General features: G+C 49.4%; 1 protein-coding gene across 1 annotated transcript in view; it reads left to right on the top strand.

Moving 5' to 3' along the window:
* Positions 1–15,000, top strand: part of afdna (afadin, adherens junction formation factor a) — a 112,492-nt gene that overhangs the window by 34,998 nt on the left and 62,494 nt on the right. The window contains exons 2-4 of the mRNA XM_031581550.2: positions 11,152–11,347; positions 12,234–12,346; positions 14,060–14,217. Coding sequence (XP_031437410.1) covers positions 11,152–11,347; positions 12,234–12,346; positions 14,060–14,217 — 467 coding nt within the window. The remainder of the gene's footprint in view (positions 1–11,151; positions 11,348–12,233; positions 12,347–14,059; positions 14,218–15,000) is intronic.

Here is a 15,000-nt window from a genome sequence, read left to right as displayed (position 1 = left end):
TGTGTGTGTGTGTGTGTGTGTGTGTGTGTGTGAGTGATGCAAAGAAGAAATTCAGTCATCCGGTCTGTCTTTGGCTTTCGGGCTTGGGAGAAGCATCTGTTCCACAACATCTCTCCACCCAAATCCTCTGTGTCAGATCTCTCTCTCTCTCTCTCTCTGTGTGTGTGTGTGTGTGTGTGTGTGTGTGTGTGTGTGTGTGTTTATTTACGTCAGAATATGAGGATGTGGTTTAACTCCCCAGTCAGCAGTGGATTGTGTGTTTTTAATTTGAATCAATAAATTAGAGAGCGATGTTACATGTTGTCCTCGCAGGCTGAAGTAGATGGCATGTGTTTGGTGATGTAAGCAGGGAAGCTTTCTGCAAACACACACCCATTACCCCCTTATATTTTCACACACACACACACACACACACACACACACAACACACACACACACACACACACACACACACACACACACACACACAGAGAGAGTATGTGTCAGATTGTCTTTGATTGAACGGCATCTCCCCTGCAGGTTTATCTCAGTGGAGAAACAGGCTCTCACATATACTTTTTTTTGCCCAGTTCTGCTTCACTGCAAGGTTATGTGGAGGCACTGGTGCATGCGTGTATCCAAATGAGCACCACACACACACACACACACGCACACACACGCAGAACTCCATCAGTGCAAGCTTGTTCATGATCGGTCAGTCTTGTCTTGGGGGTGAGAGGTCAGGAAAGTGTCTGGTCAGCCGTGCATTATCAATCTGTTATTAACTCCTTCCAATGCTCCATTCCCCTCCCCCTCTCGTGTGTGTGTGTGTGTGTGTGTGTGTGTGTGTGTGTGTGTGTGTGTGTGTGTGTGTGTGTGTGTGTGTGTGTGTGTGTGTGTGTGTGTGTGTGTGTGTGTGTCCATCCGTCCATGCCCCTTCTGCCACCACTGAACCAGACTCAAAGAACTTTAATCTGTGTCAACACAAACAGCCTCTTAATCATATTTACCCAATTTCCCAGGTGGGCTGCCCTATTAGCTTCTGAGGTTAGGGTGAAGAGCGCACCAAACCAAATGCCCTGATTGGCTGGCCTGCAGGAAAGCCCACCCCATTGACCTAATTGGCGGAGAAACTGGAAGCCGTTGTGTTTGTGCGCTCATGCTGAGCCAGTCTGGACAGCACCAACCTGGACTTTAGACGTACTGGCGTACTGTGGGATAGAGAGATGTGCAGCCAGCCCACACAAAGCCCACTGCAGGACCTGTGGGGATATTTATGGCACTTCACTAGGAGTAACCTAGTGCTTTACTAAATCCAAAGTGTGTGTGTGTGTGTGTGTGTGTGTGTGTGTGTGTGTGTGTGTGTGTGTGTGTGTGTGTGTGTGTGTGTGTGTGTCAGATGGATGTGCATTAGTCTAGCAACCATGTGATGTGACGTTTATGCACACGGACACACACACACACACGGCGGGCATGGAACAGGTGGTCTCTCGGGTGGGCAATCAGGCCGTGCGTGATTGCCGTCGATAGGGGGTGGATTGGGTGCCATGGAGACGGGATGCTTTAATAGCTTAAGAGATTGTTACTACGGCGATTTAAGCCTAATTAATCAACCAGTCGGCCTAAAGTGACCAAACGAATGACCTCATCCTCCAATCAAGACGGAGCATGTCCCAATATACAGACATATAAGAATACTACAGACCTGAGTCTGTTTCTGCAGGAAGAACCAGGTTCAGTGTGTGACCACCTGTCCTGCAGCCATTGGGTGTGTGACCTCCTGGAGCTGTGGCCTGAACACATCATCTTCAGACTGGACAATACCACTGAGTGAAGGAGGGAGAGATGGGAGGGAGTAGATAGAGGGACAGGAATGAGTGGAGGATGAAAGGGTGGTGTGTGTGTGTGTGTGTGTGTGTGTGTGTGTGTGTGTGTGTGTGTGTGTGTGTGTGTGTGTGTGTGTGTGTGTGTGTGTGTGTGTGTGTGTGTGTGTGTGTGTGACTGTTGCAGCTCAGACAGGGTAAGGATTAGCCTTCCCGCCTTAACTCAAAGCCCTGCATGGCCTGCATCCCTACCTTCACCCAAACAACATGACCTGAGTGCGCGAGTGTGTGTGTGTGCGTGTGCGTGCGTGCGTGCGTGTGTACGTGCACATAGTGTGTGCGCGCGCATAATTCTCTGCTTGTGGCTCTTGCTGCATGTCTTAATCCGAACAACACAGCCTAGTTCTTCACCTTGTGTTAACAGGTCCACTACTTTTTCTGTGGTCCCATGTAACGGCCTAAAGCAATTCAATTTAATTCATTTTTATTTATATAGCGCCAAAACAATTAAACTGTCTCGAGGCTTTTTACAGAGCCCAGGGCCTAAACCCCCTTAGAGTAATCACAAATGCATCAGGGGCAAGGACAAACTCCCTGTTAACAGGAGGAAACCTTAAGCAGAACCTCGCCATGTGCCATGTGCTTGGAACGCCCGTTAGAAAAAAAGGGGCCTTGTGGCAGAAGGGGAGGGGAAACAGTCAGAAACATGACAGATGACATCATACACCTGTCAAGATGAGAATACTAGCGTACATGTAGTAAATGTACACAATACATACAAACAAAACATGTACATGATTCATACAAAATTGATAGAAGAGAGCATTCAATTATTGAACTGCTTAGTGGTTGGTGGGGGTGGGTGTAGGCCAAGGGTGGAGAGACTACAGCAGCATCCCACAGCGAAGATGGTCTTGATTAGGGAAGAGAGAGAGAAAGTAAGTAGGTAGAGTTTGGCTGCCAATACGGGCATATGTATTCAATGGGTATAGTGATGAAGAACAAGGTTTCCACAACTATCAGCATTGGCAAGCAAAGGTCATGCTATAAGAGAGAGATTATTTGGTTAGTAAACATCAAAACAGATAAAGAGATACATTTAGGGAAACAATTAACAGTAGGTAATATGGCCACTTTATCAGTATAAATATTAGTATTAGTATGAGAGGGAGAGGCTGCCCGTTAGGGTGTATGGGAATTTTGTACAAAACAGTGATACTTAATTGTCAACTAGTCCAGTCAAATTGTCACAGGACATGTTGGCCAGTAATTTTTTGCTCTGTGCTGTAGCCTAAATTGCTATTGGCCATTTGCAGCTTGTAAAGTTGCCTTTGCGTGCAGTGGGTTTTGCATGCCAAAGAAAAATGCAAAACCAAGGAAAGGAAAGGATTTTGTGACGATGAGTTGGCGTCAGGATTGAGATTGTCATGGAACCACCTTTTGTGTGTGTTGTCTTTAGAAGTGTATCCACGTGTGGTTTCTTTGTGTCAGGAAGGACATCATCAGAAACTCCTGGTCACCACTGACAGCTGCCGACAGGCTGACGGTTGTGTGTGTGTGTGTGTGTGTGTGTGTGTGTGTGTGTGTGTGTGTGTGTGTGTGTGTGTGTGTGTGTGTGCGTGCGTGCGTGGGGGGACAGATGTCAGACAAGCAGCTATTTTTGGGTGTGCTGGGGTGTGTGTCTGCTCCCATCAGGGTCTCTGTCCATCAGGCTTCTTGACGTGGCCCTAACACCCGCAGCCGAGCGCGAGCTGACCACAGCCGAGCCTTTAAATAGCATCCGTTAGAGGCCAGGTCTGCTGCTGCAGAGCAGAACAGAACAGAACAGAACGTTACTGAATGCGTCTTTGGAGTCCTGGGGTTTCCCACGCCACACCAGAACCACCCTTGGCTTTGGCCTGGAGTGCCTTTCACTCTGCCTTTCTCTCTTTTGGGGAGCCGGGGAGCGCCCCAACTATGTACAGGTCACAGAGGTCACAGTGCCCACAGGGACCCGGGTTCGAATCCAACCCGCGGTCATTTTCTGATCCCAATCCCACCCCCTCTCTCTCCCACTCATTTCCTGTCTCTCTCTCCGCCGCCCTGTTTAAATGGAATGTCTGTGGCGAGTGGTATTGTGGCCGGTCCAACCACATGGTGCCTGTGGTGGTGATGATGATCGTGTCACTTCTCATGGTTTGTTTCTGTTTTCAAGGCCATCCTCTCGTGCCACACCCATCTGTGATGTCGTCATCTGGAGACATTTCACCTCCCTTCAAATGTCATGTGATCTCACAGATGTTCTGGGGCATGAGTCAGCCACAGTAGCACTGCTTCATATACCCCCCCCCCCTCTCTCTCTTGAATGGCTGCCATGTTGGCAGCATGGGCAGATGAGGCTCTAAAGGGAGCGTATTGTACATGGCTTAGAGCACTTGGTGGCAGAAGTGGGATTAGTAAACTCTGGCCACTGCATCACCAGCAGCTGCTGCTTCTGTTTGCATGGATGAGGTTGGACCCTGTGTGTGTGTGTGTCTCTGTCTGTGTGTGTGTGTGTGTGTGTGTGTGTGTGTGTGTGTGTGTGTGTGTGTGTGTGTGTGTGTGTGTGTGTGTGTGTGTGTGTCTAAGTTCAAACTTGCTCACACATACACACTTGGGAGGCATGATTCAAACAAGGAGGTCTGCCTGTGGCGAGCCAAAGTGTGTCTTAGGGAACGCACACACACACACACTCACACAAAAATAGAAACATGACATGGTCTACTTTGTGGTGTGTAACTATTTGTGTGTGTGTGTGTGTGTGTGTGTGTGTGCGCGCGCGCATATTGTAATCCACCTGGAGCTCTTGTATCCCAAACAAGTCACACACATTTCCATTAGCAATATGTCTCATCACTTCATTATCACACACACCAGTTGTTTCTTACAGGGAAAAGCCTCTATTCTTCTTGAAGATGATAATGCCAATTAAAGGCAGACCCACTCTACTAAATGCCTAGGGAAATTGGGTATAGTTTAATCAGGCAAAACAACATGGGGAAAAGGAGAAGGGTTCAGCTGGAGTTGAGTGTTAATGGAGGCAGTCTCAACAGCTCAGGGAATGCAGAGAATGTCGGACGGGATCCACTCCGCACTGAAGCCAGCCCCTCCTGCATGGCTTAATGTTGAAATGCCCTGTTCAAGGCGTCGCTCAGTCCCGCTCTGGTCCTCCACACGGCCTCTCGTGTTCGCTCGCTCGCTCACACACACACACACTGACACACACACACACACACACACTGACACACACGTCATCCTGGAAAGTCATAAAGGAGAACCTGAGCAGGGAGGGAAGGTTGCCTTCCGTTGTAAATCCAAGTGACTGAGAGGAGAGCGTTTACTGAACTGGCCTGCACCACGGACGAGTGTGCAGTGAGAGTTAACACCTACTGCTGTTTTTATGTCCCCAGTCTAGAGGCCAGCCTTTATTTTAGGCTACGCAGAAATGTCTGCTAAATGACTAAATGTAGAAACCTCACGCTTGCTCGCTCTCTCTTTCTCCTCTCTGCCTCTCCTCTCTATGTCTCTCTCTCCTCTCTGTCTCTCCTCTCTATGTGTCTCTCTCTCTCTCTCTCTCTCTCTCTCTCTCTCTCTCTCTCTCTCTCCTTCCCTTCCTCCCACTGTGTCCTGTCTTTCTCTTTGCATTGCTTTCACTGTCAGCTCCTTGCTGCATGGTCAGCATGGCTGTCTAGTGCTGCCATGCTCAGAGCTGTCTTCACCTTCTCTCTCTCTCTCTCTCTCTCTCTCTCTCTCTCTCTGTGTCTCTCTCTCTCTGTCTCTGTCTAGTGCTGCCATGCTCAGAGCTGTCTTCACCCTCTCTATATCTATCTATCTCTCTCTCTCTCTCTCTCTCTCTCTCTCTCTCTCTCTCTCTCTCTCTCTCTCTCTGGTCACACAGTGTAATAGTGCATAGGGAGCACACACCCCAATGTTGAATGAGTTGTCTTGGTTAGAAACGCCTCTGCTACCAAATAACCTCGCATGTCATGCATGTAAACATCCACTGCAGCTGGTTTAGGTTTATTTCTCCACCGTTGTGTGTGTGTGTGTGGCTAGGTGAAGGTTTTGGTGTGTCTCGCAAATGTTGATCGTTTGGCCTCTCCCCCTGTGTCTCTCACCTGTGGGATGACATCACTCATGTTTTGCATGTCCACACTCTTACCTCATCGCTATGGAGACGCACGTGGCCTTTGAGTGATGGTGATCCAACTCGTGGTCACACTCACGTGAAGGCCCACCTCACCCTGGCTCAAAAGGGAGACGTGAGCTCATTGGCTGAGAGTAAATGAGCAAGTTGTGTATCATCATAGCAGTTGAAAAGACACGGTGACCTGAGGGTAGCAAAGTGAACTTGAGAGAGGGAGAGAGGAGAGGGAGAGAGAGGGGGAGAGAGGGAGAGAGGGAGAGAGGGGGAGAGGGGGAGAGAGGGGAGAGAGGGAGAGCGAGATGTAGAGAGAGTGAATGGTCATTGCCACTAAGATTTGAGAGATGTGTGATGAAGTGACATGTTGCTGTTGAATCTGAATTCTTCAGTGAGGTGTGATGAGGGGAGAGGGGGGTGAGTAACTTCAAGGTTATGATGAAGTGTGTGTGTGTGTGTGTGTGTGTGTGTGTGTGTGAGAGAGAGATCAGTGTTTATCAGAGGAACAGCGCATCATCTGCCATCCCATAATGCATCCCACAATTCTTTCCCATTTTCTCCATCCTAATCCTCTCTCTCTCTCTCTCCCGGTCCTGTGTTCTACCTCTCGCTCTCTCTGTTTCTCTCTCTCTCTCTCTCTCTCTCTCTCTCTCTCTCTCTCTCTCTCTCTCTCTCTCTCGGTCCTGTGTTCTACCTCTCGTTCGTGTCCAAAAGGCCCTGCATTCTTTCTCATGGCACTCCTCTTCTCTCTCTCAACATTTAAGATTCCAATCTCTCCTCTCCTGGCCTGTTTAAAGATACCATCACACACACACACACACACACACACACACACACACACACACACACACACACACACACCTCTGATGTTTACGGGGCTTAAGTGCTGTGTTTACAGAGGCAGTATCTGGGGCTGTGTACGTTATGTAAACTGGACAGTAATTAGATTTTTTCAGCTTGACTGGTCCTTCCTTACGCTTCTCATCTCACTTAGGCACTGTCTCCTCTCTTCCCCTCCAACATCTTCCTCTTCCTCTTCTCATCGGAGTTCTTCAGAGCGCTCCACTTCCCTCTGTGTGTGTGTGTGTGTGTGTGTGTGTGTGTGTGTGTGTGTGTGTGTTCATTCCCGAGACACTGGGACCTCTGCTCCTCTCCATCTTAACGGAGTCCTTCGTTTTCTGCTGACAAGGGCACTGCTGAATAGTAATGGAGCTGAAGGGGTTAGCATGAGCGCCCGCCAGCTTACCTGCCATGTAGAGACACACCACACACACACACACACACACACACACACACACACACACGTAGACTCACACACACACCACACACACACACACACACAGAGGCGTGTTAATCCAGGTCAGAGACGTGGAGCGAGCATTGATTTCCCAGGATCAGCTGAGCTGCGAGGTGAAAGGGGCTGCAAGGAGAATTCAACTCACTTGCCAAGCGAGTCCTCTCTCTCCTTCCTTTTGCGCTCTCTCTCTCCCTCCCTCCCTCTCTCTCTCTCTCTCTCTCTCTCTCTCTCTCTCTCTCTCTCTCTCTCTCTCTCTCTCTCTCTCTCTCTCCTTAGCTGCCTCTCAGTTTCTCTCTCTCCATCCCCTTCTGTGCAGTTTGATGAGTTCAGTCCTGTTGGGTTGCATTTTTCAACAGAAGCAAGGACATTGTTCAGAATTACAACATATCCACTGACTTCCTTTCCCCTGGTGTGTGTGTGTGTGTGTGTGTGTGCCCATTGTACTGTACTCTGCACTGAGCCCCTGCGCTCCATGCCTGGTGTATTAATATGTTAATACTGACGCTCTCTGCCTGAATGCTGACTGCAGCGCATTGTTAAGGCCTCACGTGACTCCCATCTATTATACACACTAGCGTTGCACACTCACACACGCACACACGAACACACACACACTCCTTCTCTCCCCGTCCTCCATGAAGGGGTTTAGTGATGAGGGTGAAACTGATCTTTTCATTCCTTTCATACCAGCGATGCTTTATTTTCTAGCACACTGTCACATTTCAAGTGGGTACATGCATGCCCATGTTTTTGCTGTCATTTATGTGTGTGTGTGTGTGTGTGTGTGTGTGTGTGTGTGTGTGTGTGTGTGTGTGTGTGTGTGTGTGTGTGTGTGTGTGTGTGTGTGTGTGTGTGTGTGTGTGTGTGTGTGTGTGTGTGTGTGTGTGTGTGTGTGTGTGTGTGTTTGCACACGCGCATTAGATTGTGTGATCATGTTGTTGTTCTGTCACTGGAGGTTTAGCTTACCTCAGTGACATCACAAACCTCCTGTCACCTGGCTGAGGGACTTTTTGTGCATCGTCGCCCCCTGCTGTTGAGGTTTATTACTGCACACCTGCCCAGTGCAGCTCCAGCAGGTTGTTCCTTGCACTGAGGACACTTTAAAACCAGGGACTCTACCCATACTGTCTTATTCTTGTTCCTTTACACTGAGGACACTTTAAAACCAGGGACTCTACCCATACTGTCTTATTCTTGTTCCTTTACACTGAGGACACCCGTCACTTTAAAACCAGGGACTCTACCCATACTGTCTTGGTCTTGTCAGTACCCTATGCAATGGTTGCTTGTTGCCTTGATCTTCAGACTGTTGTGATTTTTGAGTCCCAAAAAGGAGCCATGGGTCTGCCCTAGCCTAGTCAGGCAGCTGGAGGTCATTGCAGTAGTCTTCTTCTCTACCTCTCACGGTGATGCTTTGAAACGGGAGAACACCGCTCTCATGGCCGTTTTATGAGAAGCATCCTCAAGCAGTCCGCCGTGCCTGACTGGAACAGGCCTGACTGGAACGTTTATCTTTTATATTCATGGGTAAAAATAATGGGGGTGGGAGGGGGGCGGGGGCAGGTCATCTTTTAACCATCCCATCCCTCAGTCTCTCTCTCCTCCTCTGCCTCCGCTTCTTCCTGGAGTGGAGTGAAGGCCTCACATATTTCTCCCGTGAGCGAGGGATGGGGGCTGGCAGATTTATATTCCCCGGCGGGCGGGCTGGGAAGTGGAGGGTAGAGAGAGAGAGAGAGAGAGAGAGAGAGAGAGAGAGAGAGAGAGAGAGAGAGAGAGAGAGAGAGAGAGAGAGAGAGAGAGAGAGAGAGAGAGAGAGAGAGAGAGAGAGAGAGAGAGAGAGAGAGAGAGAGAGAGAGAGAGAGAGAGAGAGAGAGAGAGAGAGAGAGAGAGAGAGAGAGAGAGAGAGAGAGAGAGAGAGAGAGAGAGAGAGAGGGGGGTGGTGGGGGCCAGTGGCGGAGCAGCACGCACACGTTCTGGAATGTTTTTAGAGGATAAAAAGATGAAGGGCCTCGGTCCGCACAGGCTGATTTATGATTCAGGATTGGTCCCGTCTAGAAGTGTGTGTGCATAGTGTGTGTGCCTGTGTGTGAGCGGAGAGTGGTCTCCAAGTTCGTAGTTCTTAGGTCACTTGTGGGATGGGCGGTCACGGTACACACACACACACACACACACACACACACACACACACACACACACACCCTCTGTCCCAGTGTGAGCTCCCAACCGCAGCCCATCCCTCTCCCCTGCACAGAGTTCTCTCCTTGGGCTTCAAAGACATTCTTCCTCTCCCTGTGTGAGGGTGCAGGTCTCTCGCTCTCTGTGTGTGTGTGTGTGTGTGTGTACGGCACATATCTGTCTAGAGACAAGACCACGCTTCTAGGAATGTGTGTGTGTGAGAGAGAGATGTATTCCAGGTGTGTGTTGTACACTGTGGGTGTGGAGGAGGCTGTGTGCAGAGCTAAAATAAACTCAGCCAAAGTCCAGTTCCCCAGGAGGAATAGAGGACCTTTCGGTCAAAGTAAAAATGGGTGTGTTCTGTGATACACACACACACACACCCCTAAACCTGACAGGATACAGAACCTGTGTGCTTTGAGGAAACACATGTTACCACCTCTGCTGACTCTCATTGTTCTGGTTGCCATGGCTCCCAGCATTGTTTTCCCCTGAATTCTGGCTCTCTGATTGGGTCTTGACCCCCTCAGTCCGACTCACGGCTCTCTGTGGAGGAACTGCAACATGAAAGGGAAATCAGCGGGGTGGTGTGTGTGGGAGAAAAGCACTCTGCACTTTTAGTCATGTTTTACTTCAGAGAAGTTGAACAGCAGTGTCCATGTTTGGCTTCAGGATGTTGTTGTTGTTTGTACAGGGTGCCTTGAACGTTCAGTTCAAGATGAGAAGGTGAACATCTTGTTACTCCAACTGTGTATTGAGCGACATTTCCCACAACTACAATGTAAACCTTTTGTCTAGTTGACTACCGTGTCCAAAGGACAATTCTTTTGGACATTCTACCTCTTCTTGGGCTAGTAAGTAAGTGATGGCTCCTAGTGGTCAAAATGAGTTCTTTTGGACTGAAGTCTTTGTGCAGTGAGCTTTGACTGGCAGGTTTCTCCTGTGCAGTGGTAATGCATCCCCTAGGAGGTTAAGACCAAGGCGACCTGTGGAGTGGAGCTTAATGGGTGTGGGTGTGAAGCCGAAACCACTCAATTTGTCACCGTTTATTATTTTGAAAAGCCATTGTGCACTCAGTCTGGGATTGCCCTGCCTGCTGGGTGATGCACTGGAGCGCTGGGGACCCACTGTGAGGGACGGGGCTGGGATGGGGGCACTTTAAGGAGACCTGAGGCCAAAGTGTGTGGAGGGGTAGTCAGGGCTGGTGTGTATGTGTGTGTGGGTGGGTGTGTGTGTGTGTGTGTGTTGATAAAGTTTGTGAGAGATGGCCAGATTGGGCCACACAGCAGCTGTAAATGGTTCAGATTTCTCTGGTTGGATTCCTCCTGTGTTTATTGACCAGCATTGCTTGCCTCACCATTGTATCAAAACAAAGGCCTCTGTGGGAGTATTATCTGTGTGGGCGTAGGGCTACAATGCCTTTGAGCAACCATACCCCTTCCCTTCCTCCTGTCCCAGAAGCAGTGTCCCTTCACTCAAATATCTGCATCTGCCTGGTGGTGCGCTTCAGAACTGCAACGCAGAGATTCCTGATGGCATACTTTACAATGAAAGCAGATTCCTGACGGCATACTTTACAATGAAAGCATAGCTTCTCTGTGAGGCGAGGTCATGGCAAACCTCTGAGCTTTTAGAAATGGAAAACGTGATGTGCTTTTAAGCTCTTAGATGATTGACTGATTAATAATGAACCTCTCTCCCTTCTGTCTCGTCCGCAGGAGCTGGAGTTCCATGGCGTCATGCGCTTCTACTTCCAGGACCGCGTGGCGGGGAACTTCGCCACCAAGTGCATCCGCGTGTCCAGCACGGCCACCACGCAAGACGTCATCGAGACGCTGGCTGAGAAGTTCCGCCCCGACATGCGCATGCTCTCCTCGCCGCGCTACTCCCTCTACGAGGTGCACGTCAGCGGGGGTGAGTACCACACACACACCTCTCCCACTGGCCTTCATCAGGAGAGGAGGAGGAGGAGAGTCTGCTGGGATGAGCAATTAAGGCTTTACAACTTTACACTCAAGGAACCCGTGGGAAGGAATAAATGATACAGACGCAGTGAACACTAAAAGACCAAGTGCTGATTGAAACTGTGATGGATCAGACTTTTACATCAAAGTCTTATTTTTACAGAAAGCTTAACCCTGTGGTGTTCACATCCCTTGTGACTGATCATTTCAATTTGGGGAAAAAAGAGCACATTTGTAATATTTTTGTTAACAAACTGGCCCCTTCAAATCAGATTCGGCCTAATCCACAGCCGTGTGTGTGTGTGTGTGTGTGTGTGTGTGTGTGTGTGTGTGTGTGTGTGTGTGTGTGTGCACTTCTCCCTCTGAACAGCAGAGAGTGTGTGTGTGTTCAGCTGCCTCTGGCAACTGATGGGCCGTATCCGATGACTCGCTCCATCTGAGAAAGAAGCTGTTCCCACTTACCCACTGGTCTCACTCAAGCACACACCACTCTATTTATGATCTGTGACTGAGAGACGTCTCCCGTGGTGTGTGTGTCCGTGCATGCGTGTGTGTGTGCGCGCACAAGCGAGAGAGTGCGCTCTGCTGTCAGGTTGACCTCTCAGATGAGAAGGCTCACTGAGCAAGAGGCTTTGATGTTTCTCAGTGTAGCGAGTGTGATTGTCAGCATTTAGTCTGTATTTGAATGCAGTCCACTCATGTTGCTGATTGTGGGTGCAGCTTGTGTGTGTTAACATGGTGTCTGTTGCCCCAGTGCCAGTTGCCCACGGCCAGGTAGGGTTCATTGGGTTCCCCTAGGGGTTCTGATCTTGTGTGTGTGTGTGTAATTGGTGCAGAAGAACGGAAGCTGGACCTGGACGAGAAGCCGCTGGTGGTGCAGCTCAACTGGAACAAGGACGACCGCGAGGGCCGCTTCGTGCTCAAGAACGAGAACGACATCATCCCCAAGGTGAGCACCTGTCTGCTGCTGCTGCTGATGATGATCTTCATATCCCCCAAGGCCCAACACACACTTTTGTCCCCATAAACCCAGTTTAGTGTGTGTGTGTGTGTGTCCACTGTATTAGCACTAATCAAACCGTAAACAGTACAGACAGGCAACTGTAGCCCAGCCAAGGTTAGGGGAATGCCTGGGACGTTCTCAAGATGGTACTGACGTGGCCATAAAGGGCTTAAGAGTGCAGTTGTGTGTTCCCTTATCTACAGTATTCACACTTGTGGTGGGCGTTCCCTCAGCTCTCAGGTTCTAGATCAGCGCTGTTCTCCCACAGAGATTACATGTGTTCTGTGTCAGTCAGAGGCCCCATTATGAAGGTTCTAGATCAGCGCTGTTCTCCCACAGAGATTACATGTGTTCTGTGTCAGTCAGAGGCCCCATTATCAACAGTCATTAGAGAACACCAGTTCTGAAATCCCTTTTATGTTTATGGATTCATTGGACTGAAAAGTGTTACATCCTTTGTTTGCGTGTAAAGTAGATGTGCTTTTATTGAGGTGCATTTCCTTTTTAGTCATCCTTGGATCCTAAACGATACAACATTTCCAAACCTACACTCCCTTCAGAGAAGGATGTAAGCTTTAGCTCTGTGTGTGTGTGTGTGTGTGTGTGTGTGTGTGTGTGTGTGTGTGTGTGTGTGTGTGTGTGTGTGTGTGTGTGTGTGTGTGTGTGTGTGTGTGTGTGTGTGTGTGTGTGTGTGTGTGTGTGTGTGTTTGGCATCCTTTAATTGGTCATTGCATTTGAACCAGTAGTACTATGACTGCCTCAGTAAGAGTCAGCCCTGCGCCTACCATCCATCCGGAGCTGTCTGTCAGGGGAGAGAGGCCTCAGCTGGCACTTAGGCTGGTGGGGATACAGGACCAAGCATGAACTGTCTACACATGTGTACACACACTCACACGTACACACACACTCACACTCTTCAGGTCACTGAGGAGTCAGAATCTCAGTTGTGAAGCTTTGTGTGTGTATGTTGTGTGGACGAGGGACCTTTCCACATGCCTTTACGCTTTGGTAGTGGAAATGGAAACTAAAGCAGTGGAAACACACACACACACACACACACACACACACACAGTTCCGCAGACTGCTGATCTTGAGACAGACCGCCCCAGTGCTCAAACTCTGATTCGCCCCATTTCTGATCTTATCCTCCCTTCAGAGAAGTAGCCATGTCTGTCTGTCTGTCTGTGGGTTGGGTGCCGGGCGCATGCTTTCCACCGGATCAGCGTCAGGTTTAGGAGGGCCAGTCTGCTCTCTCACTCACAGGGGAATGCCTTTTTAAGCACAGGAACAGCATCTAGCGTTTGTACACACTTTCACAAGTTTTCCACAAGAAATGTCCTTTTAAGGTTAATGGATATCATCTGACTTGTGGTTGCAAACCTCAGGTTAACTGACTGCTCGACCGCTCACTCTCATACACTTGCATGATTCCTGAGCACTTTGGAGACATGGAAGTAAATGATGCAAGTGAATGACCGTATGCCAGACAGCCTGAGGTTCAGGGTTAAGGGATGCTTAGATACATTTGGACATTGGCCTGTTGAAACCACCCTATTGCCTACAGCTATCAGCTAAAGTCTGACGTGGATCACTGTCTCCTGACTGACTCTCGCCCTCATTCATATATGTTTCTCTCTCTCTCTCTCTCTCCTTCTGCAGAAGACACAGATCAATGGGCCAGAGAGGGAAAAAGAAGGCGTGATCCAGAACTTCAAGCGGACGCTGTCCAAGAAGGAGAAGAAAAAAGAGAAGAAGAAAGAGAAGGATGCTTTTGCCCGTATCCCGGACGGAGATGAAAGTGCACTCATAGGGGACGGGTAATGCCAGCGCTCCCCCTCTTCTTTCTCTCTATCACATTCTCTCTCTCTATCACTCCCCAGCGTGCTCTCTTCCTACTCCATCACTCTCTCTCTCCTTGTTTCCCTCCCTCCCTCCCTCCCTCTCTCTCTCTTTCATCTCCCTCGTTGGTATGCGCGGCGTCAGCCTGCAGTCAGCCCCAGTCTCAGCAGGGCGTCCTCACTCACCGATACTGTAGTCTGACTCCTTACAAAAGGAAAGGGAGCGTGTTGGTGCTCTACACTCAAGGGGGAATTTGGTGGAAGACTTAAGCTAACGGCGAGTGTAGCACATCCATCAGAGCCTCACTGAAGTGCTGCTTAACAGCGTCCCCTGGACTCGCCTTCAGAGCGCATGAGCAGGTACATGGAGAGGCCATAGCTGGAAGGCGGCCCTCCACGAGTGCATTTCACATTGACCTGCCTGAACACCTCCATCATTTAAGTTAACGTGAGTTTCAGAAATGAGAAGGACCACAAGTGGCTCCTTTGTGCGATTTCGTTAGCTCTGAGCTTCTCAGCGTATGTCTGTTATTAAAATAGATATAGGGGGGTACAGTGGCATTAACATGGTGACTAACAGCGATGAATGCACTGACACATTGTCACATTGTCTGGCTGGAACAGGCAGCAACCGGGTCTGTGGCTCCAGAACTGATGGCTCCAGGGAGGGAGGGAGGAAGGGAATAGAGTGCTTAACGCAGAGAGAGAGAGAGAGAGACTGGAGGATTGATGGCTGCTTGAATGACCAGTGTGATTTGAGAA

The sequence above is a fragment of the Clupea harengus genome, chromosome 15 (genome assembly GCF_900700415.2).
Source record: "Clupea harengus chromosome 15, Ch_v2.0.2, whole genome shotgun sequence".
Taxonomy (NCBI): Eukaryota; Metazoa; Chordata; class Actinopteri; order Clupeiformes; family Clupeidae; genus Clupea; species Clupea harengus.
The sequence above is the reverse complement of the archived record's forward strand: the minus strand, read 5'-3'. Positions and strand labels throughout refer to the sequence as shown.